Source organism: Herpailurus yagouaroundi, unplaced genomic scaffold (assembly GCF_014898765.1).
Source record: "Herpailurus yagouaroundi ecotype Mexico unplaced genomic scaffold, PumYag 28, whole genome shotgun sequence".
In the NCBI taxonomy this organism is placed as follows: Eukaryota; Metazoa; Chordata; class Mammalia; order Carnivora; family Felidae; genus Herpailurus; species Herpailurus yagouaroundi.
Genome location: NW_024412376.1, coordinates 31768690 through 31793162, shown reverse-complemented (window position 1 = coordinate 31793162; position 24473 = coordinate 31768690). Strand labels below are relative to the sequence as shown.

The 24473-nt window shown below is 37.7% G+C and overlaps 1 protein-coding gene across 3 annotated transcripts in view; it reads left to right on the top strand.

Annotated features, from left to right (window-relative positions):
* Positions 1 to 1747: 1747 nt before the first annotated feature.
* Positions 1748 to 24473, top strand: part of TMEM144 (transmembrane protein 144) — a 47058-nt gene continuing 24332 nt past the window's right edge. Inside the window, exons 1-7 of one of the 3 annotated variants that reach the window (XM_040471584.1) lie at positions 1748 to 2029; positions 11091 to 11148; positions 12853 to 13003; positions 17150 to 17321; positions 19704 to 19826; positions 21857 to 21956; positions 23870 to 23950. In XM_040471584.1, coding sequence (XP_040327518.1) covers positions 17213 to 17321; positions 19704 to 19826; positions 21857 to 21956; positions 23870 to 23950 — 413 coding nt within the window. In that variant the 5' untranslated portion in view covers positions 1748 to 2029; positions 11091 to 11148; positions 12853 to 13003; positions 17150 to 17212. Of the gene's footprint in view, positions 2030 to 11090; positions 11149 to 12852; positions 13004 to 13642; positions 13973 to 17149; positions 17322 to 19703; positions 19827 to 21856; positions 21957 to 23869; positions 23951 to 24473 lie in introns of those variants that run through there. The other 2 variants (XM_040471587.1, XM_040471580.1) reach the window with 2 other exon arrangements.

Sequence of the window (24473 nt, the reverse complement as noted above, 5' to 3'; positions counted from 1 at the left end):
CATACAAAGACTGATGAGGATTTCTCCCAACATCCTTACACTACATTTTTTTATTAGATACAATCTCTTCAAGTGTCTTGAACAAGATTACCCAGGAAGAGACAGCAACTTAGGCCCCAATATTTTAAACTATAGGAAGTTGTAATAATAGCAACAAACAACGCAAAACAAAGGAAAAATCTTCTCTACCATTCATCAGTCCCGAATCAGAACTGTAGATAAAGCCAAGTGGAAATTTATCAGAAAACAACATTTCTCCCAAATATATGCTGCAGCCATAAAGTGTCATAAGAGTGCAAATATTGGAGCATCTACTGATTTCTTACTGAGAAATCTTTTTCTCTAAAATCATAGACTATCAGAAACACTTTTGTTTGAAATGATTCAGTAGTAATAAAACATCCCACTCTTGTCTGGAAGAGTTCAGCTGTGACACAGCGAAGCAGCCTTGATTTACAGGCCACGTGCAGAGCTTCAGATAGCAGGTCTCTGCAAATAACACTTGACATCTATTTTAACTTTCTTTCCAAGAAAGGTCCACTTTAGAGGCACCTGGATGGCTCAGTTGGTTAAGTGTCCAACTCTTGATCTCAGCTCAGGTCTTGATCTCAGGGTTGTGAGTTCAAGCCCCAACTTGGGCTCCTCACTGGGCATGAAGCCTACTTAAAAAGGAAAAGAAAAAAAAAAGGTACATTTCACAGTCCAGAACTGATATTGGTCCCTTTACATACTGCCCATCAAAACACTGTTGCATTTACACTGCACCCAAACTCCAATGTTTGGTAAAATCCTTAACTCTTTTCCTTCCTTTGCTGAAACATCCCACAATTCCTTTGTTGTGCTGTCTCCCACATCTCAATGAGTCTGTACATCTGGCTTATTTAGTGGAAGGTTTGTCCCATATGGTCTCAGGCTGATTGGGCTAGGAAAAAAACATGTCCCACATTTTAGAGTCTCCTTTAAGCACATTGATCTGTCTGTATTTTATCCTATTCCATAAGTGGAAGTAAAGAAAATAACCTAATTGCAAAACAAAGTATGTTTATAGATAAAAGTTTCCATATTATAAACATAGAAAGGTCTTGAGACCAAAGAGGAAAAAAATCAGACTTTAAAATGAAAAAAAAAAAAAAAAAAACAGAGTTGGTTTCCTTTCACTCTACTAAAATGTGGTCTGTGCCTCTTAGAGTACAACAATGGTCAAAAAGAGGGGTTTTTCTTCTTACTAATATAATGAAACAAGTAATATGACAACGACCACCGTATCACTTGAGTGATACTGAAAACTTTGAAATATGAACCTCAAAAACCTCTTCCCAGTCCTCATTCTTGGCCTATGACCTTGTTTTCTATCTCATTGAAGCAGAAAAAAGTGAAAAGCCAGAAAAGAGTGTGTCAAATTCCCACTTCTCACTCTTTTGCAATTGCACTGATACACTGTTCCTATCAGTGACTTCTCTGCACCTAACAAGGGCTATTCCCTCTGCTTCTGTGCTAGATCCCATGTGCTTGTGCCCATGCAAGGGCATTATTTCAGTAATTCTCTTCCCGTTTTCCCTGGCAATCAGCATCTAAGTCAGCCCCCAGTGATCCTCAGCTCCTGGTATCCATATGCCATTTACGTAGTCTCCTCTCTCACTGGATCAGGGACGAACTGTGTGACCCATAGAATACTGCAGAAGCAATGGTGTGTGATCTCAGAAGCTAGGTCATAGAGGACAATGACACTTCCACCTTTTCTAATTTCTCACACTAGGGAAAAATGCACCATGTCATGAGAACATTCAAGCAGTCCCACGGTGAAGCCCATGTATAGCAGAACTGAGGTCTTCAACCATTAGCTGGACCCAACTTGACAGTCATGTGAGTAAAGCAACTTGAATGTAGACCTTCTAGGCCCAACTACATCATCAGATGACTGAAACCTCATCCAACATCTGACAGCAACTTTATGAGACATTCAGTGAGAGTCTACCCGAAGATACTCCTGAATTCATGACTCACAGAAGCTGTGAGAGATAAGTGTTATGTAAGCTACTACATTTGGGATAATCTGTTATGCAACAATGGATAACTAATACATCCACTGTGATCAAAATACTTCAGTGGTTCCCAATTTTCCCCAAAGAAAGCCAGTCCTCTCGATGACTTCCATCCTGTTCACCACTATTACCTCTCTAACTTCATCTCCTACCACTCTCCCTTCTCTCCACCTTAGTCCCAGCCATAGTGACCTCTTTGCCATTCCTCAAATATGCCTCAGGGCCTGTGCTCACCAGTCCCTCACCCTTCCCCCACCTCATTCATGCCTTTACTCAAATGTCTCTCTCTGAGTGAGGCCTTTCCTGACTACCCTTCTAAAAATGCAGCTTCCCTACACACACCCACACCCACATACATTCTGCATTTCCTTCCTCCTTTCTTTTTCTTTTTTCCCCTTCCATATATTACTATTTAATATACTATATATATCACTTATTATCTGGCTCTCCTTATGAAGGTGAAAGCTTACTTGATGCAGAGATTTTTGTCTACTTCCAATCTCTAGAGCAGTGCCTGATTTATTATAATACATACTTCATAAAGATTTATCCAATGAGCATATGAATGGTAAAGATATAAGAAAATTCAATGAATAGTAACATTAAAAATGCTTCAAACACAGACCTTTTGTGACCCACTCCAAGTTTATAAAGCTGTTTCTAAAATGTGCTGTTAGTACCTTTCTTTCCTGAATAATTGTTTTACAAAAATAGCAGTTAAGGGGTGCCTGGGTGGCTCAGTCAGTTAAGTGTCGGACTTCGGCTCAGATCGTGATCTCGAGGTCCATGAGTTCGAGCCCCGCATCGGGCTCTGTGCTGACCGCTCAGATCCTGGGGCCTGTTTCAGATTCTGTGTCTCCCTCTCTCTCTGACCCTCCCCTGTTCATGCTCTGTCTCTCTCTGTCTCAAAAATAAATAAACGTTAAAAAAAAAAAATTCAAAAATAGCAGTTAAATGGTAAACTATCCTAACCAATTGTTTGCCTTTTTCTTTGTGAAACTCAGACCAAAATTGAAATTAAATTATAGTAGTTATATGAGTCCTTAGGATCTGTACCTTTTATTTTGTTTTATCTTGATTTTTTCCTAAGTTCCCTGTTCTTTTTTTCAAGTTCATTTATTTGTTTTGAGAGAGAGAGAGAGAGAGTGCACACATACAAGTGGAGGAGAGGCAGAGAGAGAAGGAGAAAGAGGATCCCAAGCAGGCTTTGCACTGTCAGCACTGAGCCTGATGGGGGCTGAATCCCATGAACCCAACCATAAGACCATGACCTGAGCCAAAACCAAGAGTCAGAGTCTTAACCCACTGACCCACCCAGGCAAGCCATAAGTTCCCTTTTTTTTTTTTCCTTTATTCTTAACTATTTCATTTTATGTTCTCATTCTACACTGCTTTAAAGACATTATAAAATTAATATAAATGAAAAACAAACAAGCAAATAGTGTTTGTGTTTTCTTAAACTCAGGAGATTAAAACTATCACTGGTTTAGCATACTTACAGAATTGTGAACTTTTTAAGGAACAAAGCTTTAATTTTTGTGAACCTTTCTAACAAGTCAACATAAGGTAATAGTTTTATTATTCAACAAGATAAACTTTATTATAAAATATTTAACATGAAAAATATGCTCTGGATCAAGATAGGAATATCTATCTCAACATTAAGTCAACAACACTCAGTACCATAGTGTATTTTATCTAATATTACCTAATAATTTCAAATAATTCTTAGAAACTTTTGTTTGTTTCATTATGCAGTAAAACCCTTCTTGAAAATTATTCGTGTTAAATTGATTCCATCTTTTCCAAAGAACCAGGAAGAGCTCTTTTAAACACTAAAGCATATGATTACAGGGGTGCCTGGGTGACTCAGTTAAGCATCCGACTTCAGCTCGGGTCACCACCTTGCAGATCATGGTTTCAAGTCCCACGTCAGGCTCCATGCTGACAGCTCAGAGCCTGGAGTCTGCTTTGGATTCTGTGTCTCCCTCTCTCTCTGCCCCTCCCCTGCTCACTCTCTGTCTCTCTCTCAAAAATAAATAAACATTAAAAATATTTTTAAAGTACATTATTACATTATCTGATGAATCAGCAGGTTTTTTTCTGCCTTCACACCATTTGTAATTTCTCATTATAGAGATCCTCAAAATGTACCTTATAGGAGCCTCTAGGATCACTTAGCAACTAGGAGAAGCAGAGAAAATAACAGATTTTTTAAAGCTCTTACATCCATACATACCCCAAAGGGTCGTAAAATGATAAACATGAGTTCTGAGATTACACACGGGAAACAGTGGTTTTGATTCTTTAGGGAAGAATAAAATAGTACTTGACAGAACTCTCACTTTAGAAGTATTTCTCATATTTAGTGAATGGTTGTAAAAGATAAACAAATAGTGCACGCGTGTGTGTGTATACACATATATATCACTGTATTTTAAATTTAATGTAGTTGGTATGCTTCACCTGACTGGGGAAAAGAGTGTGGCTGCTATAAAATAATCACAAACTCAAAATAATAATATTTTTGTAGATTTATTTTTTGGAACAGTTTCAGATTACAGAAAAAATGAGCCGATAGGACAGAGTATCCATATACGGCCCATCTCTCCCCTCTCACATTTCCCCTATTATGAACGGGTTCATTAGTGTGCATCTTTGCATATTAATGATGCGTTGCCTCATTACAATTGATGAGCCAATATTGATACATTACTATGAACTAAAGCCCAGAGCTTATATTAGGGTTTACTCTTTAGGTTGCACAGTTCTGTGGATTCTGACAAATGTCGAATGTCATATACCCACCACGAGAGTGTCATAAAGAATAGTTTTGTTGTCCTTACAATCCCTGTGCTTCACATATTCATCCATCCCCTCCTCTCCTTGAACTCTTTGAAACACAGGCCTTTTTACTGGCTCCCTAGTCTTGCTTTTCCCAGAATGTCATAGAGTTGGAATCATACAGGATGCAGCTTTTTCCCATTAGCTTTTTTCACTTAGCAGTACACATTTAAAATTCATCCATGTCTTTTTGTAATTTAATAGTTCATTTCTCTTTAGTTCTAAATAATATTCCACCGTACGATGTACTATGGTTTGTCTATCCATTCACCTATTAAGAGACATCTTGGGCACTTCTAGTGTTTAGCAATTATGAATAAAGCTGCCATAAACATTTGTGTAGACCTAAGTTTTAATTCATTTGGATAAATACCTAGAAGCATGATAGCTAGATAATATGGTAAGGCTATGTTTAGTTTTATAAGAAACTGCTAAACTGTCTTCAAAAGGAACTATATACCATATCCATTTCTACCAACAAAGAATGAGGGTTCTAATTGCTCCACAGCCTGTCTGTTTATATTGTCAGATTTTTGGATTTTAGCTATTTTAGTAGGTGTACATGGGTTCAAACTGCAATTTAATTTGCAATTGCGGTTTCAATTTTCAATTGACTAATGATATATTACTTTGAGCATCTTTTCGTACGATTATCTGCCATTTTTATATCTTCTTTCGTGAGATCTGTTCAGACCGTTAGTCCACTTTTCAACTTGCGTTGTTGACTTTTAAGAGTTTTAAATATTTTTAGATGGAAGTTATAATCAGATATGTGTTTTGCAAGTATGTTCTCCTGTATGAGGGTTGTCTTTTCATTTTTTAATAATGTCTTGGAGAGCATACATTTTTTTTTCATTTTAATAAGTCCAATTCATCAATTGTGTATCTCACTGATTGTGCTTTTAGCGTTGTTTATGAAAGCTCATCACCAAACCAGAGTTCACCTAGATTTTGTACTATGTCATCTCCTCCAAGCTTTCAAGTTTTGTGCTTTACATTTAGGTGTATGGTACATATTCAGTTGTGAGAAGTGTAAGGTCTGCCTCTAGCATTGTTTTGCACATGGATGTCCAATTCTTTCAGCACCATTTGTTGAAAAACCGATACTTTCTCCACTGAATTGCCTTTGCTTCTTTGCCAAAGAACAGATGATTATATATGTGTGAATCTGTTTCTGGGCTGTCTATTCTATCCCACTGACCTATGTGTCTATTTTTTCACCAATACCACATGGTCTTCATTGCAGTACTGGATAATAAGCCTTGAAGTTGGGTAGTGTCATTTCTCCAACTTGGTTCTTCTTCAGTATTGTGTTGGTGAGTCTGGGTGTTTTGACTTTCCATATAAACTTTAGAATCAGTCTGCCAACATTCACAAAATAACTTGCTAGGATTTTGATTGGGATTGCACTGAATCAAGCCCAACTTGGGAAGAAGTGACATCTTAACATTACTAAGTCTTGTACTCGTGAAAATGATATCTCTCCATTTATTTAGTCTTTCTGTGGTTTCATTCACCAGAATTTTGTAGTTTTCCCCATGTACAAGTATAGATCTTGTACATATTTTGTTAGATTTATACCAAATTATTTTGGTGAGTGCTAATGTAAATGGAATTGTGTTTTTAATTATAAATTTTATTGTTCATTGTTGGTATACAGGAAAACAATTGACTTTTCTATATTAATCTTGTATCATGCATCATTTCTATACTTGCTTATTAGTTTCAGTTCTTTTTGGCAATTGTTAGGAATTTTCTATATGTACAAACATATCATTTCTGAACAAAGACAGTTTTATTTCTCCTTCCCAATCTGTTGCCTTTTATTTCTTTTTCTTGTCTTATTATATTAGTTAGGACTTTCAGTATAATGTTAAAAAGCAGTGGTGAGAAGGGTCACCCGTCTCTTGCTCCTGACTTTAGTGGGAAAGTTCTAGTTTCTTGCCATTAAATATGTTTGCTGTAGTTTTCTTGTAGATATTCTTTATCAAGTTGAGGAAGTTCCCTCTCTATTCCTAGTTTGCTCAGTATTTTTTTATTATGAATGGATATTAGATTTTTGTGAAATGCTTTTGCTGTACCTATTGATAGGATCATGTGACTTTTCTTGTTAAGCTATTGATATGATAAATTACAGAAACTGATTTTTGATTGTTCAATCAGTTTTACATAGCTGAGATAAGTCCCATTTGATCATGGCATACAATACTTTTTTATACGTTGTTGGCTTATATTTGCTAATATTTCGTTGAAGATTTTTGCACCCATGTTCATGAGAGATATTGGTCGGTTATTTTCTTTTCTTGTAACTTCCCTATCTGGTTTTAGTATTAAGATAATGATGGTCTGGGGCGCCTGGGTGGCGCAGTCGGTTAAGCGTCCGACTTCAGCCAGGTCACGATCTCGCGGTCTGTGAGTTTGAGCCCCGCGTCGGGCTCTGGGCTGATGGCTCAGAGCCTGGAGCCTGTTTCCGATTCTGTGTCTCCCTCTCTCTCTGCCCCTCGCCCGTTCATGCTCTGTCTCTCTCTGTCCCAAAAATAAATAAACGTTGAAAAAAAAATTTATAAATAAAATAAAAATTAAAAAAAAAAAAAAGATAATGATGGTCTCAGAATAAGTTAGGAGGTGTTTCTGTTGCTGTTTTCTGGAAGACATTGTAGATAATTGGTATAAGTTCTTCTTTAAATGTTTGATTCACTGGTGCACTTTTCTAGGACTGATGCTTTCTGTTTACAAGGCTACTAATTATTGATACAGTTTCTTTAATAGATACAGGCTTATTCAGATTATCTATTTCTCTTTGAGTGAGTTTTGGCAGATTGTGTCTTTCAAGCAATTGGTCTGTTTCATCTAGGTTATCAAATATGTGGGTATAAAGTTGTTCTTAATATTCCTTATTTTTTAGCATCCAGAATATCAGTAGTGATGGCATCTTTTTCATTTCTAGTAATAGTAATTTGTGTCTTCTTTTTCCTTTTTTTAATTAGCCTGGCTAGAGATTTCTTAATTTTATTTCTCTTTTCACATAACCAGCTTTTTGTCTCATAGATTCTCTTTATTGATTTCTGTTTTTCAATTTTATTGATTTATACTCTAGCCTTTTTTTTTTTCTTTTCCTTACTTTGGATTTAATTTGTTTTTCTGTTTCTGGTTTCCTACTGTATACACTTAGATTATTAATTTCAAAGCTTTCTTCTTTAATATAGGAATTCTATCCCTCTAAGCACTGATTTCACTGCATGTCATATATTTCATACATAATATTTTCACTTTCATTTAGTTTGATGTATATTTTATTTTGAGAGCTCTTCCTTGATTCATGACTTACTTATATGTGTTTTTTATATTCCAATATTTTGGGATTTTCCAGCTCTCTTTCCATTATGTATTTCTAGTATAACTTCAGTGTGGTCTGAGAGCATACTTTCTGTGATATTTATTCGTTTAAATTCGTGAAGATATATTAAATAGTCCAGAACGTAGTCTCTCTTAGTCTGTGATCTATGTGAGCTTCAGGAGAATGTGTAGTCTATTGTGGTTGGATGAAATATTATATAACTGTCAATTAGATACAGAAGATGATACTGCTATTCAGTTCAACTCTATCTTTACTGATTTTTTTTGCCTGCTTGATCTGTCAATTACTATGGAGGGGTGTTGAAGCCTCCAACTAGAGCAGTGAATTTGTGTCAATTTCTTCTTGCAATTTTAACTGTTTTTGCCTCATATATTCTGATACTCTGCAGTGATGTGCATACATAAGAATGTCATGTCTTCCTGGAGAGTTAACCCCTTTATCATTATGTCATGCCTCTTTTTGTCCCTGATAATTTCCTTGTTCTGAAGTCTTCTTTATCTGAAATTAAAATACCTAGTCCAGCTTCCTTTTGATTAGTGTTAGCATGGTATAGCTTTCTCCACCCCATATAATCTGTGTCTTTATAATTAAAATGGGTTTCCGGTAAACATCATGTAGTTGGGTTCTGTTTTTATTTGCCCTATCTTTTAATTGTTGTATTCAGACTATTCACATTTAAGGTGGAATAATACCTACCCTACACTATTTTCTATTTGTTGACCTATTCTTTGTTTCCTTTGTCTTCTCGCCCTCCCCTTTTTTTTCTACTTTCTCTGGTTTCATTTAAGCATTTTTTATGATTCCACTTTCTCTTCTCTCTTGGCATATCAACTATACTTCTTTTTACCAGTTTTTTAGGAATTGCCTTAGATCTTGCAGTATACATTTACTACCTATCTAAATTCACTTTCAAATAACACCTTACCTCTTCACAGATAGTGTAAGTACTTTATGATAGACTATTCCTAATTCTTCCCTCCTGTCACTTCTGAAATCGCTGTCATTCGTTTCACTTGTGCTATAATCTATATGACCATATAAGCTATAACCATAATCTGTAACCACCTAATACACTGTTGCTCTTATTGTTTTGTAGTTATCTATTAGATCAATTAAGAATGAGGGGCGCCTGGGTGGTTCAGTCGGTTGAGTGGCCGACTTCGGCCTAGGTCATGATCTCGCGGTCCGTGAGTTCGAGCCCCGCGTCGGGCTCTGTTCTGACAGCTCAGAGCCTGGAGCCTGTTTCCGATTCTGTGTCTCCCTCTCTCTGACCCTCCCCCGTTCATGCTTTGTCTCTCTCTGTCTCAAAAATAAATAAACGCTAAAAAAAAAAAAAAAAAAAAAAAGAATGAAAAGTAAAAGGTCTTATTTTGTCTTCATTTATTTTTTTCCTCATGTCCTTCCTTTCTTTATCTGAATCCAAGTTTCTGAACTATATTCTTTTCCTTCTCTTTTTTCTTTGCCTGATTTTTTTTTTTTTTTTTTTTTTTTTTTTTTGCAATTTGAATGTGACCTGCCTACATGCAGATATTTTCTGCTTTTATCCTAGTTGGTGTTTGAGTTTCTTGGATCTGTGACTTGGTATCATATATCATTAATTTTGGAAAATTCTCAGCCAATATTACTTCAAATACTTCTGTTCCTTTCTCTTTTTACTATGGGTACTCTCATTACCCATATTTGACACATTTTTGTAATTTTCCCATAGGTTTTGGATATTCTGTTGTGTTTTACTTTAATGCTATGTTCTCTCTACATTTAAGTTTGCAAACTTTCTGCTGATATATCTTTAAGCTCACTGACGTTCTCAGCTGTAAAAAAGCATTCTTTGGTTCAGTTGCAGTGTGTCTGTTTTCTAGCATTTTCTTTTGATTCGTAAAGTTTTCATCTCTCATATTACACATCTTTTCTTGTATGTTAACTTTTTCCAGTAGAGCTCTTGGTATACTAATAATAGGTATTTTAAATCTGAAGTCTGAAAATTCCAAAATGTCTACCATATCTGAGTCTCGTTCTCAGGTTTGATTTATCTCTTTAGTCTGTGTTTTTTTCTTGCCTCTTACTATTTCTTGCAATTTTTTTATAAGCTAGATATGATGTATCAAATAATAGACACTGTTGTAAACAGGCCTTTAGTGTGAGGTTTTCTTTTTACATAACCAGGGGTTAGGCTGTGTTTATATTTGCTACAGCTGTAGTTGTCATGGGTTTCAATTTCCCCTAATGTCCTTCCTCTGTCTCTTCTTTTGCCTTTGTGTTTTCTTAGAAACTCCCATTTTTTTCTTTTTTTAATGTTTATTATTTTTAAGAGAGAGAGAGAGAGACAGACAGACAGAGTGTGAGTGGGGGAGGGGCAGAAAGAGAGGGAGACACAGAATCCAAAGCAGGCTCCAGGCTCTGAGCTGTCAGCGCAGAGCCCAACGCAGGGCTCGAACTCAGGAACCATGAGATCATGACCTGAGCAGAAGTCCAATGCTTAACCGAGCCACCCAGGCGCCCCAGAAACTCCTTCTTAAACAGTGTCTGTGTCTTCCAGCTCTCTCACTTGTAATCCACTGTTACTGAACCGGAACAATTTTAACATGGTGATAAGATATTGGGGAGTGGAAGCACTCTAATCTTATGTACTCCTTAATTTTAGTGAGCCGGAATCCCTGGACCCTTTTTTCTTTCTCCCCCAGTGAGACACGGGAAGACTAAAAGGGGCTTAAGTCACCCAATTGCTCCTCTTCCAAGTCAGGTAAAGTTCTGATAAAGAAGCTTACCTAGAAGGCTAGTTTTTATTTCAGAGAGCAGAAGGCTCTGGGCGTGTTTCATAACGGCTCCTTTTTCCCTCCCCTTGCCAGAATCAAGAGGGAATTTTTCTCTTATCTTCATGGAGAGAACCTGGCAGGACTCCTGAAGGTAAACTCGTTACAGTGTGCGTGCTCCCCTGACCCTGGGTCCTCACCATTACTGTTGAAGAGCCCTTACCCATTACTGGCTCTAGTGGCTCATAAGGTGCAATGCTCTGCATTCACCTATCTCTACCGTTTTTTCAGGGAGGTGATTTACCTTGTGATCTCAATGATCTGGTAGATCTAAGAAGAGTTCTTGATTTTCAGTGTGTTTAGCCTTCTTCTTGTCCTGATGACAGAAGTGATAACGCCCAAGATCTTTAAATGCCATGGCAGAAACCAGAAGTCCTAATAGTATTTTTTATGCATTTTATCTTTGACCACATAAAAGGATGAGGTACACAGATCTCATTATGTCAGTAATAATATATAAAAGGAAACAGGTTTAGAGAGATTAAGTGACTTTTCCAGAGGTAAAAAGCTAGTAGATGAAGCTAACCTGGACTTCCTAGTGCTCCTCAACACAGACCTTTATGTTTAGACATTAGTGCATAGGAAACAACCTCAAAGGACAATTTGAGTTTAAATAGAAGATCATCCATGTTTGGGTTGGATCTGTGGCATGATGTGAAAAGCATTGGCCCTGGGAACATCCCCTAACAAATGTCCTCAAGCCTGACTCAGCCCCCAACTCACTTTAAGATTTTAGGGAATTCGGGGGTGCCTGGGTGGCTCAGTCGGTTGGGCAGCTGACTACAGCTCAGGTCATGATCTCGGGGTCTGTGAGTTCAAGCCCCGCATCGGGCTCTGTCCTGAGAGCTCAGAGCCTGGAGCCTGCTTCTGATTCTGTGTGTGTGTGTGTCTCTCTCTCTCTCTCTGCCCCTTCCCTGCTTGCTCTCTGTCTCTCTGTCTCTCTCAAAAATAATAATGAAAAAATTTAAAAAAAAAAGATTTTAGGGAATTCACAACAATGTGAGTCTCAGTTTCTCAATGCAAATCCGAAGCAAGGATAAAGCACATGATCATTGAGGTCTCTTGCAATCATGAAGTGAAACAATTCTAGGTTGGCTTTCGGCCCTATGTTTTGTGGGGGAGAGCGTTTGTGAGGAAAGGGGAACTCATTTCCTCAAAAATTTTCTGAACCACTAAATTAATCCTTTCCCTCAGGTAAGAAGCCTTAGCTTTCTTAATTCTTTCAGTGACATGATGCTTTTCCTTCCCATGTGCTTCTTACACTATCACTTATAAAAGTGAATAATGTTAAAGCAGAATTTCCTTCCAGGATAAGGCCTCTTTGGGCAGGCCTTATGCTTTCTCCCACTTGTAACCCTACAATCATTACCAACCACTGAATTGTCTCAGTTAAATGTCACTTCCTCAGACAGGACTTCCTTGATCTCTTCGACTGGGACAGAACCCAGCACTTCCCCTTTCCCTTTTCTGAACTTATTTGTTCATATCTGTGCCACTTGATATTCTGGAATCTACATGAAGGAAAGAGTCTCCCTAGGCCACTGCTGCACTCTCAGGGCTCTTGAGTCTAGAACAGTGCTGTCCGACAGAACTTTCTGCAATGATAGAAATTTTCTATAATCTGCACATGTGGCTACTGAACACTTAAGAAGTGTCCAAGTGAACTACTGAATTTTTAATTTAAATTAGAATAGCCATATGCAATTAAAGGCTACATATCAGACGGTGGAGGACTAGAGAAGTCTTTCTCAAATCTAAATCGAGATGTCAGGAATCTGTATCTTAACTCATTCTCCAGGTAATTGTTACCAGCAATAAAAATTTGACAACTATTGATCTAGAATATGATTCTCGAGGCTGGCTTCACAACAGGATCACCTGGAGGAGAAAATGATCCTTAGTCCACATCCCCAGAGATTCTATTTCAGCTGGCCGGCCGTGGGGTCCAGGTATTAGTATTTTAAAAACTAAATAAAACAGAAAACCTCCTCAGTGATTGTAACACAATCAAGTTTAAGAGATACAGAACATACATTCTCACAAGGTACTCAGTACCTATTAGATAAATATCTAATACTTATAGATTTATAAATATATATTATACAGATATAGATATATAGATATTATAGATAAATAGATATTATATAGATATATAGATTTATAGATAAATAGATATTATATATTTATAGATATTAAATATCTAATATTTATAGATTTATAGAGTTACAGGTAAATGGTCTGGGTGCATTTACAAAGGATTACTGATTATACTGATTACAAGTGATGTCTTGTGATGTCACGAGATGTTAGTGACCTTAGTGGTTCAGATGAATTTCTTGATAGTGAAAGCAAATTCAGTTTTCACATAGCCTTTTACGATTGTGTGAAATTCCTTGGCTTTTTGTTTCATCCACGAACAGTACAACATACTACCAAGCCCCGTGACATTTAAAGGGTGACACACAAAGAGCTCCCTGAGCAATCACCTCCTAAAATACACAAAAGTCTTTCTAGTTTGCTGGTTGATTGACAGATGGTCTGAGGACGCCTTCTCGGAGCCACGTGAGTCACAAGACCTTGCACTCCGGTGCTGGAGGAAGGTGTTTCCTAACCTGCTGCCCTCGGCTGCCTCCGGGTCTCTTTTATTAGAGCGCTTCCTCCTCCACTCGTCGGTCTGTCTGTAATTGTCCCCACAGGAAGTAGTGGCTGCCCGGGCAGTCAGGTCGAGCCGAGGCAACAGACTTCTGAGTCATAGGTGCTAGAACCCTCCCTTCTCCCGCCCCGTCACAGGTAACTGTCCCAGCAGGAAGTAAAGGCTGGCCGCGCTGGAAGCAGAGAGAGCAGGCGGGCGCAGCCGCGCGGTGGAGGCTTCAGCGGGGGCTGTGCTGGAGGGAGTTTCAGCGCCAGCCCTGAGCGCAGTGAGTACACGCAATCAAAGGAAACCCAGTAGCTTTGCAGTGGAGTGTCTCGTGGTTTTTCAGAATGCGCTGATGATTCAAAAGAAAAGATCAGATCTCTGAATATGTCCTTTCCGGCGCTGCGAATGTTAGCCACGATGCCGGCAAAGCTTGCCAGGGGAGTTGAGGAAATTAACATGAAACTAAAACCGAACTCTTGGTTGAAGAATTATTGATCAGAACGTGCCAAATACTAACAATAGAAGTTTAAATTGACAAGCGAAATGAACAGAAAAAAAAAAGTATTCACTAATAAATGAAATAAAGGTACTAAAAATACAAATGAATGAATGTAGTTTAATAAAATATCAGAGGACACCTGAAAAATAAACATTTAAAAACTACTGTTGTTTAAAAGTGGTTTGAGACTTGTTAACTCAACATGTCCGCATTAAAAAAGAATTGGGAATAATGTGCTAAACGTGATGTGGCTTTACCTTTTCACATAAATTTCATTGATTTAGATAAAGATAGTGCATATTGCCAATCCTCTTTGAAATTAGATCACTTGCTTTCTGAAACATACCAGAGCTGTATGCAATAAATTTCATTTATCAGCAGGTAATAACTTATAAATTAACTTATAAATTAACATTGATAATGTTCGTTCAGCACTCAAAATGCAGTTCATGCACTCTGATTAGCTCCTCAAATTATTTCCATTGGAGTGAAACCTAAGAGGTTTAGGGCTGTCTATAGGCTTTCATAAGGGCATCTTTTCACTGAAATAATTTGCCACTTTTGAAAGTTAGGCACTTTCTTATCAGTGTGCTTGTAAAGCTTTCGTTTTGTTTTTGTTTCAATTTAAATGGGGGGAAAAAACGAATTTCTTAGATAACACCAAACCATGTGTCTTCTCAGCCCCCTGATATCCAGTTCCTCTGACCTATTACTGTGCTGACATCTTAGCAGCAATCCACCTGCCTGACTCTTGAACAATAGCCCGTGTAAGCCCTTGCAGGGCCAAAACTTTCTTTGTGCTTCACAGTAAGACTATTATTTTTATTGAAGTAGTGTTACTATGTCCGTGTTTCTGTATGTCTCAACATCTCTTCCTCAACTACATCCCCATGGGAGAGATTGTCTTACCAGCATTTGTTTGGGTTTGTTTTAAGAAAGCACGTACAATTTCAAATAGATGTTTTTCTTGCTAAGATTCATTGAGCAGTTTTGAAGCTATCCCTGTTTTCAGTGAAATTATCCGTAATGATGCCAAAGAATATATATATATATATATATATATATATATATATATATATATATATAGTTGGTAGGGTTTTTTTTTAATATTCTCTGCAAGAACACATAAGGAACAATAGATGGAAAAATGAAACACCTTTAAAGTAAATATTATCACTATAAAAAAATAACAAGGAAGGTCGATTTCAGATATACTTTATTCCATACATATCCACAAGAAGTCATCACTGCATTAAGTTTGGAGGAAAAGAAAGGCTGGATTATCTTAAATTCTATTCCAAAGGGCTTAAAGAGGTGAGGTGAACCAAAACGTCAAGGTGCAAAATGTGATTTCAAAATGGTATTGTGGAAAGACTGATTACCTCCTGTGATAAAATGACTTTTTTGTGTTATTTTTTTCTCACATAACCTCGACAACTAAAAGGGTGAATTATGTTCAATAGCCTTTTCCAAATGTTATGAAAAATATCTGATTCTTGGGTATTTGTGGCTTTGGTCCTTTTCATCATAGGGAACCAGAACTTTTTAATAAGCTTATCAGTGCAGTCCAATAGAACTTTCTGCAATGGTGGAAATGTTCTATAATCTGCCTTGCCCAGAATGGTAACTACTGGCTATCTGTGGCTATCAAGCACTTGATATTTAGTTTGCTTGGCTAAGGAACTGAATGTTCTTTTCTTCCTTTTAATGAAAACTTAGCTATCTATATGTGGCTAGTGGCCACCAGTTTTCACAGGTAGCCGAATAGCTGCCTCACATAGTTCTGCTGACCAGGTGAAGCTATTTCGCATCATACCACTGTTGATCTTATACTGTAGGAGATTCCTGAAGGGATTCTTCAAGGATGGAAATCTTGAAGAGACAAGAAATTCTTGAAGAGATCTTTAAAGGATTCTTCTATCTGTTCATTTTTTTTTAAGTTAGAAAGATACAAAGTTTCATGAGTTGCTTAAACAAATACAGACCCTGAGGGCACTACTGATAAGTGCCTTTGCCTCTAGGTGATCCTGAGTGTGTAGCAGCAATAGAACCTAAATGTGTCCTCAGGCTCCGATTTGCTTTGGAGGCACTGAGAGTTATGAAAGTCTTCACATGTGCTCTTTCATTTGATTGTCACACAACTGAAGTAAACTGAGCCCTGGCCCACAAATCTTTTCATTTTACTAGTCAGCCTACACAAGAGAAATTTTTTTATAATATAATAAGAATAGTCTCCAGGGTTTGGAAGAAATAAGGTTTTCGAGCTCTGAAAAAAAGTTTTTCTTTTGGGTTTTGTTTTTTTTTTAATTTTTTTTAACGTTTATTTATTTTTGAGACAGAGAGAGAGACAGAGCATGAACGGGGGAGGGTCAGAGAGAGGGAGACACAGAATCTGAAACAGGCTCCAGGCTCTGAGCTATTAGCACAGAGCCCGACGCGGGGCTCGAACTCGCGGACCGCGAAATCATGACCTAAGCCGAAGTCGGCTGCTCAACCGACTGAGGCACCCAGGCGCCCCTGGGTTTTTTTTTTTTTGAGAGAAAGAGAGAGAGAGAACGTGAACAGGGAAGGGGCAGAGGGAGAGAGAGAGAATCTTAAGCAGGCTCCATGCCCATCTCAGAGGCTGACTTAGGGCTCGATCTCACAACTGTAAGAGCATGACTGATCTGAAATCAGGATTCAGACGCTTAACCTGAGAGCCGCTCAGGCGCCCCCAAAGTTTTTTTTTTTTTAATTGTAGATTAGTGATCAAAAAGTATCTGTTGGTAAAATAAACAAAACCACAGATGAATGAACATGGAGTGTAAACAGAATACATAATTTCATAACGTCCTAACTTTTTATTTGGAGGAAGGAATCTTAGCATGCTTTGGAAAATCTCAATAAATATCACATATAAGTCACAACTTGCTCACAGATTCACAACTTCTTGGTTGTCTTATTTTTATTTTATTTCAGAAGCTCTTGAAAAGTGCATCAAGTCTAAAGTGAACTGGCTCACTCTTGGGCAGTACTGGAACCATGAGCAATAATGGAACAGACTTAACCACTGGTTTCATCTCCTCTTCTGTGGCTGTCCTTTTGTTTGGCTCAAACTTTGTACCACTCAAAAAATATGATACTGGTGATGGTAATTATTTTTCCTTAATACGCTAACTTTATATTCTTTTCAAACGTGAAGTTCCCTTTTTCGGTCTTTTGTTTTAATGATGGCTACCAATTTTCTTGTACCTGGTGCCAAATGAATAGAGCTTAAGATACATCATTTAATAATTCTCATGCCAGTTTATCTGAGATTTAGTCAGTATAGGATAATCTTAAAATTGTGTGTCACGGTAAAGCTAGGAGAGAGACCATCAGGAAGGCTTTTTAGCCGTATCTCTTATGTTTACAAAAAAAGGAAGTTAGTCAGTGCTACTAATATACACTTGTTTCGAAAACACGAATTTCAAACAAGCTTCGTATGATAAAGAACAGTTTGAGCACGAAATGAATTTTGTGCTTAGGTATGATTTCGACTCTGCTACAACACTAGGTGAACACAGAAAACTGCACCCAGATGAATAAAGATGCACGGTAAGGCACAAGACGCACTTGCGCACGCACTCCTCAACATCCCCCAGCTCCATCAGCACCACACCCATTCACGTCTGGTGTTAGGACCCCCCCATCCACCAACTTCACAAAAGCTCACAAGCTGCCACACTTGCAATGCCCACTTCTATAAGCAAACCTCAAGTCTTTTTCAAGTTAAAGTGCCATGTTTATTTTAATACTTGTGAATTTCTTCACCGCTTAGCCAGTGTAAAAATGTACTACCATTTTTATTAGGTTCTTGTCTTTGCTTTTCATATGCGTTGATGAAACTTTTGAGTTTTGTACCCTTTTCCCCATAAAAACTCTGTAGTGTTTATTATACGACTTTGCATAGTTCAGTGTTTCTAGACATGGCACACTACAGTCGACTTGACAGTAATGTGAACTTCAGGGAAAGAGAAGAAAGAGGGTTTTTTTTTTTTTTCCTTTTTTAAAAATCTACTTGCCTTTATTATTTGTTTAATATTTAGTTACTTATTTTTGAGAATGAGAGAGCACAAGTGGGGGAGGGGCAGAGAGCGAGAGGGAGACAGAATCCGAAGCAGGCTCTAGGCTCCAAGCTGTCAGCACAGAGCCCTCCGTGGGGCCCAAACCTACCAACCGAACCATGAGGTCATGACCTGAGCCAAAGTCGGTGGCTTAACTGACAGAGCCACCCAGACGCCCCATATTTGCCACATGCCCCGTATTGTAGCCAGGAGAAAGAACTGGAGATGTTACACTGAACGCCTGGGTGGGAAACAGTTGTGTTATCCCCTCAGTTCCTTAGACCTTGTTACTTAATTAAACAATAGAATTACAAATCTTTTTTCTTCCAGAGCTTTTCTTCTCTTTTTCTTTGGAGTTAGGATGGAAATGGAAACTACTAAAAGAAGAACAAAATATATTTGAAGGGGTAGAGGAACTGGCTTTTAGGTGTCTCTCAACAACTGTGTGATCCTGGGCAAGTCTCATCAGCTCTTTTGTTCTCAATTTCTCATTTGTGAAATGAAGAACTTGTCAAATGAAGTTCCCTCTCATCTCTGTGATCTTCCTTTTTTGTCTTAGAGGTTAACAGTCATTTTTGTTTTCTCTCCCCCAACATGAAATTGAATGGAAATAGGCAAAAATCTTCCCCAGTTAGAGTCAGAGGAGCTACACTGAGTTATAACTGCCCTAGTCTTTCTTCCAGTGTAGACTTTTTCTTTAACCTTTTAATCCCTAAACCCTTGGTGGTACAGAGGCGTCAGGTAGAGATATGCCTCATATCTCCATGTCATCTTCGGATAACTGGCAGCAAATGGCAACCCAGAGCCCAGAAAGAGAATTCCCTGACCCAGAACGCTTATTCTCAGGTTTGTAATGTCTGGCTCATCACAGGCATTCAACGCTAACTGTAGGAGGTCTATGTGTGGCCATAAATGGCTTTATTTTTATCCCAAGGGTGGCACAAATGATCCCTGAAGGTTTAAATTACTGTTATGCTGTTCTGTAATTCTTAATGCTGTGTTTTGGTGAGAGGTGGCAATAAGTGCAGCATCTGGATAAAGGTATATAGACTTGGTCTTGCCAATACTCTTTGGTAGAAAATTCTTAATGTATCTAACAGGTCAAACAAACAAACAAACAAAAGAATCTTAGGCAGGAATGCACTGTATTTGGTAAGCTTCAGAGTCAACAGCCTAGGTTTAAGTTCAAGGTCTACAAACCATTAGCTGTTTAGCCAAGTTGCTTCATCTCACATTCATCTTCTCCATCTTCAAACTAGGGTTAATTATGATGCTTAACAGTTGTAAAAGTTCAATGTACGAAGTACCCACGTACAGGCATTTGATAAGTTGCAGCTATTCCTATAATAATATCTCTTTGATATTTCCAACCATTAAATTTATTCAAATCAGTTTGAACAACAGAAACCAATTTATCTTATTTCCAGGAATGTTTCTCCAGTGGGTACTTTGTGCTGCCATATGGATGATTGCCCTGGCGGTCAATCTGATACTACATTGCCCTAAATTTTGGCCTTTTGCAATGGTTGGGGGCTGCATTTGGGCAACAGGTAATGTATGATATAATTTATTCTTTAATCATTTAATACCGATCAAAATGACTCTGATTCACAGTAAAAGAAAATAGCATCAACAGCAATTCTGAGCAATCCTTAGTCATAGATACTAGAAATTAATTTTGTTTCTTTCATTCAGATGCTGCATAAATATTTTGGGTGCATTTCTTTTTTCCTCTTAATGATTTCTTTCTTAGTTCTTGGTAGACAATTATAGCAAATATATTTCAGTTGTTCCCTATCTATTCAAGCATAACTCATATATTAGTTCAAGTGCTCCAGCCTTTTTTTCTCTATGTTTATCATAAAATATTTTTTAATAGTAGCCTCTACTAATATATATTTTTAAGATTTGTCCTTAAATGTAGGCAAACAGGCACATATTATCATTTCAAAAGTACTGGCAAAAAAATAAAAGCAAAAATATTCCTTTTGTTGCTTTATCAATTCCTGAAACTATATAAGAATGTGTACCTTTGCTTGGACAGTCAGGATGGTTTTCTTCCATTAATATAAATACATTCCAGGAGATTTCTATTCCATTTGGCAAAACGAATTCAAAGTATCAAGGCTCTTCAGGGGTTAATTTGATTAAAAGCAAATAAATTCTAAAATGTTAACAATGTATTGGGTACCCACTTATTTTGAGTCTCTGCAGAATTAAATGATTTAGTGAAGTTCATGAGTTGGAGGACAAAAGAGTTCACTTTTAAATTTCCATTCACATGATCATGTTTATTATGTTTAATGGGGAGAGGGCAAGAAATAAAGCATCCATCTATCCTCCAGATCTTTATCACAACTAAAGTATTTATAATCACCCAGCAGTTTCCTTTGGGATTCAGTGGAGAGGGCTATAATTTGAGAAATGTTGCAGATGTGGATGAAATAGGTCATAGTAACTGAACGGATATGGGGAGTTGAGGAAAGGGAGCAACGAGTGATGATGTAGGGATTTTATTATAGGTGATGAGGAGGGTGGTGGTACCATTGACATGAGTGCTGAAAATACAGAGAGGTATGTGTCCAAAAAGAAAAAGGATAGTTCAGCTTAGGACCTTTTGAGTCTGAAGTTCCTGACATTCCCACAGTGGAGGACCTCTGGTTGGAGGCCTCTCATAGTGGTGGGAGCATAGCACTAAAACTCTGGAGAAAGTCCAGGCTAGAACAATACCACTGGGACTATGTGTCTCTAACTGACAGCTGAAATCCTGAAATTAGGTCAAGTACCCAAAGAAGAATATAGCAAGAAGAAGAATGTGTTCAGGGGAAAATACTTAAGGGGCATCTGTGCTCGCTTCGGCAGCACATATACTAAAACTTAAGGGGCATCTAAATCCAGAAAATATGCCGAGAGAGAGCAAACAGTGAAAGAGCTAAAGAGAGAGAGAAGGGAATCAGGAAATGAAGGCATCTTGGAAGCTACGAGAGGAAACCTTTTAAAAGGCGATTGCAGGACTGAAGCCAGACTGCTGAAAGGTTAAGAATTGTAAAAAAAAAAAACAAAAAAAACAAAAAAACAAAAAAAAAACAATCATGCATTTGGCCTTGAGTGACCTTCCAGAGCACAAAGCAATGAATGCAGGATTCCAAAAGACAAGTCAATGAGCATGGAAGAGCAAAGTCTGGGGCCATATTGGGCCAGAAACTTCTACCAGTGGTGGCCCTGGTTCAAGTCTAAGACTAATTTTACTGTTGACACTAATTTTATCATTACAGCTTCTGCAAAAAGTTACAGAATAGAGACCTATGTGAAGGATAAAAAGCATTGGTGCTGCTAGGCAAAGAGCTAATTTAATATTTTTCTTTGTAAGCTTTTGTCTTATGTTTATTTCTTTTAGCAATCATAACCATGAGTTCAATGCCAAAAATGTAGTTATTTTATTTAAAAAGTAAGGAATTGTACTTTACTAAATTTGTCAAAATCTCATAAGCTTCAGTTGAAGTTAAAAACTAATTCAATTTGTAAATGTATTTTTTTCTATTAGAAATAACATATTTTTTTCTGTATGTTACATCTACAGGGAATATTGCTGTTGTCCCAATTATCAAAACCATTGGTTTAGGCCTTGGAATATTAATCTGGGGATCTTTTAATGCCTTAACTGGCTGGGCAAGCTCAAGGTAACAGAAAACAATTTCTGTAAAATTCTCTACACTCATGTAAGACAAGTCGTAGGGATTGGGCTAGCTGAGAGGAATAATGGTTCTTAACCTCACAGAGATTATAGCTGATAAGACATACACATAAAATATGCTACTTATAATTATTCTTTGCTCTAAGTTCTAATATCTGGTCTAGATATTGGTTAAGATATAGTAAAGAATTATCTCCTTAGAACAGAAAAAGGAAGAGAGGAACTGGTGTTTATTTTCCCTTTTTGTTGTGTGACAATTTGCTGGACACATTATATGCATCATTCTCCTCTCATTTTTACAAAGATGAGGTAAGCACTACCTTATTAGAGAGCTACCAAACAGGTTGAATAACCTGCTGAATATCACAGAATGAATAAGATATGCTTCAAATCCAGGCCTTCTAGTCTTAAAGCACATCTTCTTTCTAGAGCCTGGGTCAGGGTCACCAAACCAGCCATTTTTATAAATAAAGTTTTCTTGTAACACAAACAAACCCATCCATTTACGTTTTGTCTATGACTGCTTTTACACTATAGTGGTAGAGTTGAGTAGACGGTCTGGCTCACGAGAGACAATCTGGCTCCCAAAGCCTAAAGTGTTTACTCTCTGGCCCTTTAGCAAAAAGTATGCCAACCTCAGCTCCAGAGGGGTCCAACAGGGTCACCAGAAGCCATATGTGTCCATTTATATTCAAAGTTAAATTAATTAAAATTTGATAAAATTAAACATTCAGTTTCACAGCCACACTACCCATATACCAAGAGTTCAATAGCCATATATGGCTAGAAATTACCCTGGTATACAGTGCACCAGTAGAAGTGCCCCATCATCATAGAAAGTTCTATTTGTGCTGCCCTTGTTAAGCATTAAAATGAACACTTAAGTGGAGTTTGGGAAGACAAGTAGAAGGGAAGATGTCAGGGTGCCTGGGTGACTCAGTCGGTTAAGCGTCCGACTCTTGGTTTCAGCTCAGGTTATAATCTCACGGTTTGTGAGTTCAAGCCCCACATCGGGCTGTGTGCTGACAGTGCAGAGCCTGCTTGGAATTCTCTCTCTCTCTCTCTCTCTCTCTCTCTCTCTCTCTCAAAATAAATAAATAAACTAAAAAAAAGAAGAAGCAGGGAGGATGTCACCCTTACCTTATTTTTTGTTCTCCTCTTCCCTCTCAAAGCATTATAACAACCTCAGTAATAACAAAACAAACTGACCTCCAACCTTACAAGTGCTATTTTCTTTTGCTTTTTGTTATTGCCTCTTTCACTCTTGCCCTGAATGGTTCACAGTGATTGTTGGTAATCATCGCTATAAAGTCAAGCCATGAAAAAAAAAAAAAAAAAATTAAGGTGATGCCAAAAAGGAGTGATCTTTAACCAAGCAGTTATTTAAAAGTCTGTTTCATAAAAACTGAGAACAAATTGAGGGTTGATGGGGGTAGGAGGGAGGGGAGGGTGGGTGATGGGTATTGAGGAGGGCACCTTTTGGGATGAGCACTGGGTGTTGTATGGAAAACAATTTTCATATATTGAAAAAAAAAGTCTGTTTCAATAAACCCTATACAAAATTGCAGCCAATGAATCGGCATTCAATTACTCAATCATTTATTTTGTCTTCCTTCTTCCTTAGTCTTAATAAGAAAAGAACATCCAAATTTACATATACTAACTCACTGAATCTTCATATGAAGGAAGGTATATGTATAATAATTATACCGACCATATGGGTACCCCATTTTAAACATGGGGAATTGAGCACAGTAAACATAGTTAACTTACTCAAGTCACAGTTAGTAAGAGAGGGATTTAGGATTTGAATCCAGGAATCTGACCCTGAGTCCATGCTCTTAAACACTATGATGAACACATTTTCAAAAAAATGTGATGTAACTTTCTCAATTCTAGGTTTGGCTGGTTTGGAATGGATGCAGAAGAAGTGTCAAAACCAGTGCTAAATTACATTGGAGCTGGATTATCGGTAGTAAGGTATACAGTCATTTCTAATTTAACTGTTCTTCCAGACATCTAGAATATCTTTCAGAGATCTCAGTGTGTTTACATTTTTTTAAGCCTGTGTTTCATAAAAGTGACATGATTTGTCCTCAGATTCTTTATCTACGTTCACATATTTTGAGGACAAAAAGGTCAGGTCTGGGGACACAGGCCCCGTTTTAGTTCTCAAAAGCTCTGAGACTTCAGGAAAATCAGCTGCTTTGAAGCTCATTTTCATTATCTGTGACTTTTTAGAAAAATCACAGTACATAGCTCATGAATTAGAATCAAATGGCACATTATTTTGCAAACTAAAAAATACTATATAGGTGTGCCTGGGTGGCTCAGTCAGTTAAGCGTCCGACTTCAGCTCAGGTCATGATCTCACGGTTCATGGGTTCGAGCCCCGCGTCGGGCTCTGTGCTGACAGCTCAGAGCCTGGAGCCTCCTTCAGATTCTGTGTCTCCCTCTCTCTCTGCCCCTCCCCCACTCATACTCTGTTGCTCTCTCTCTCAAA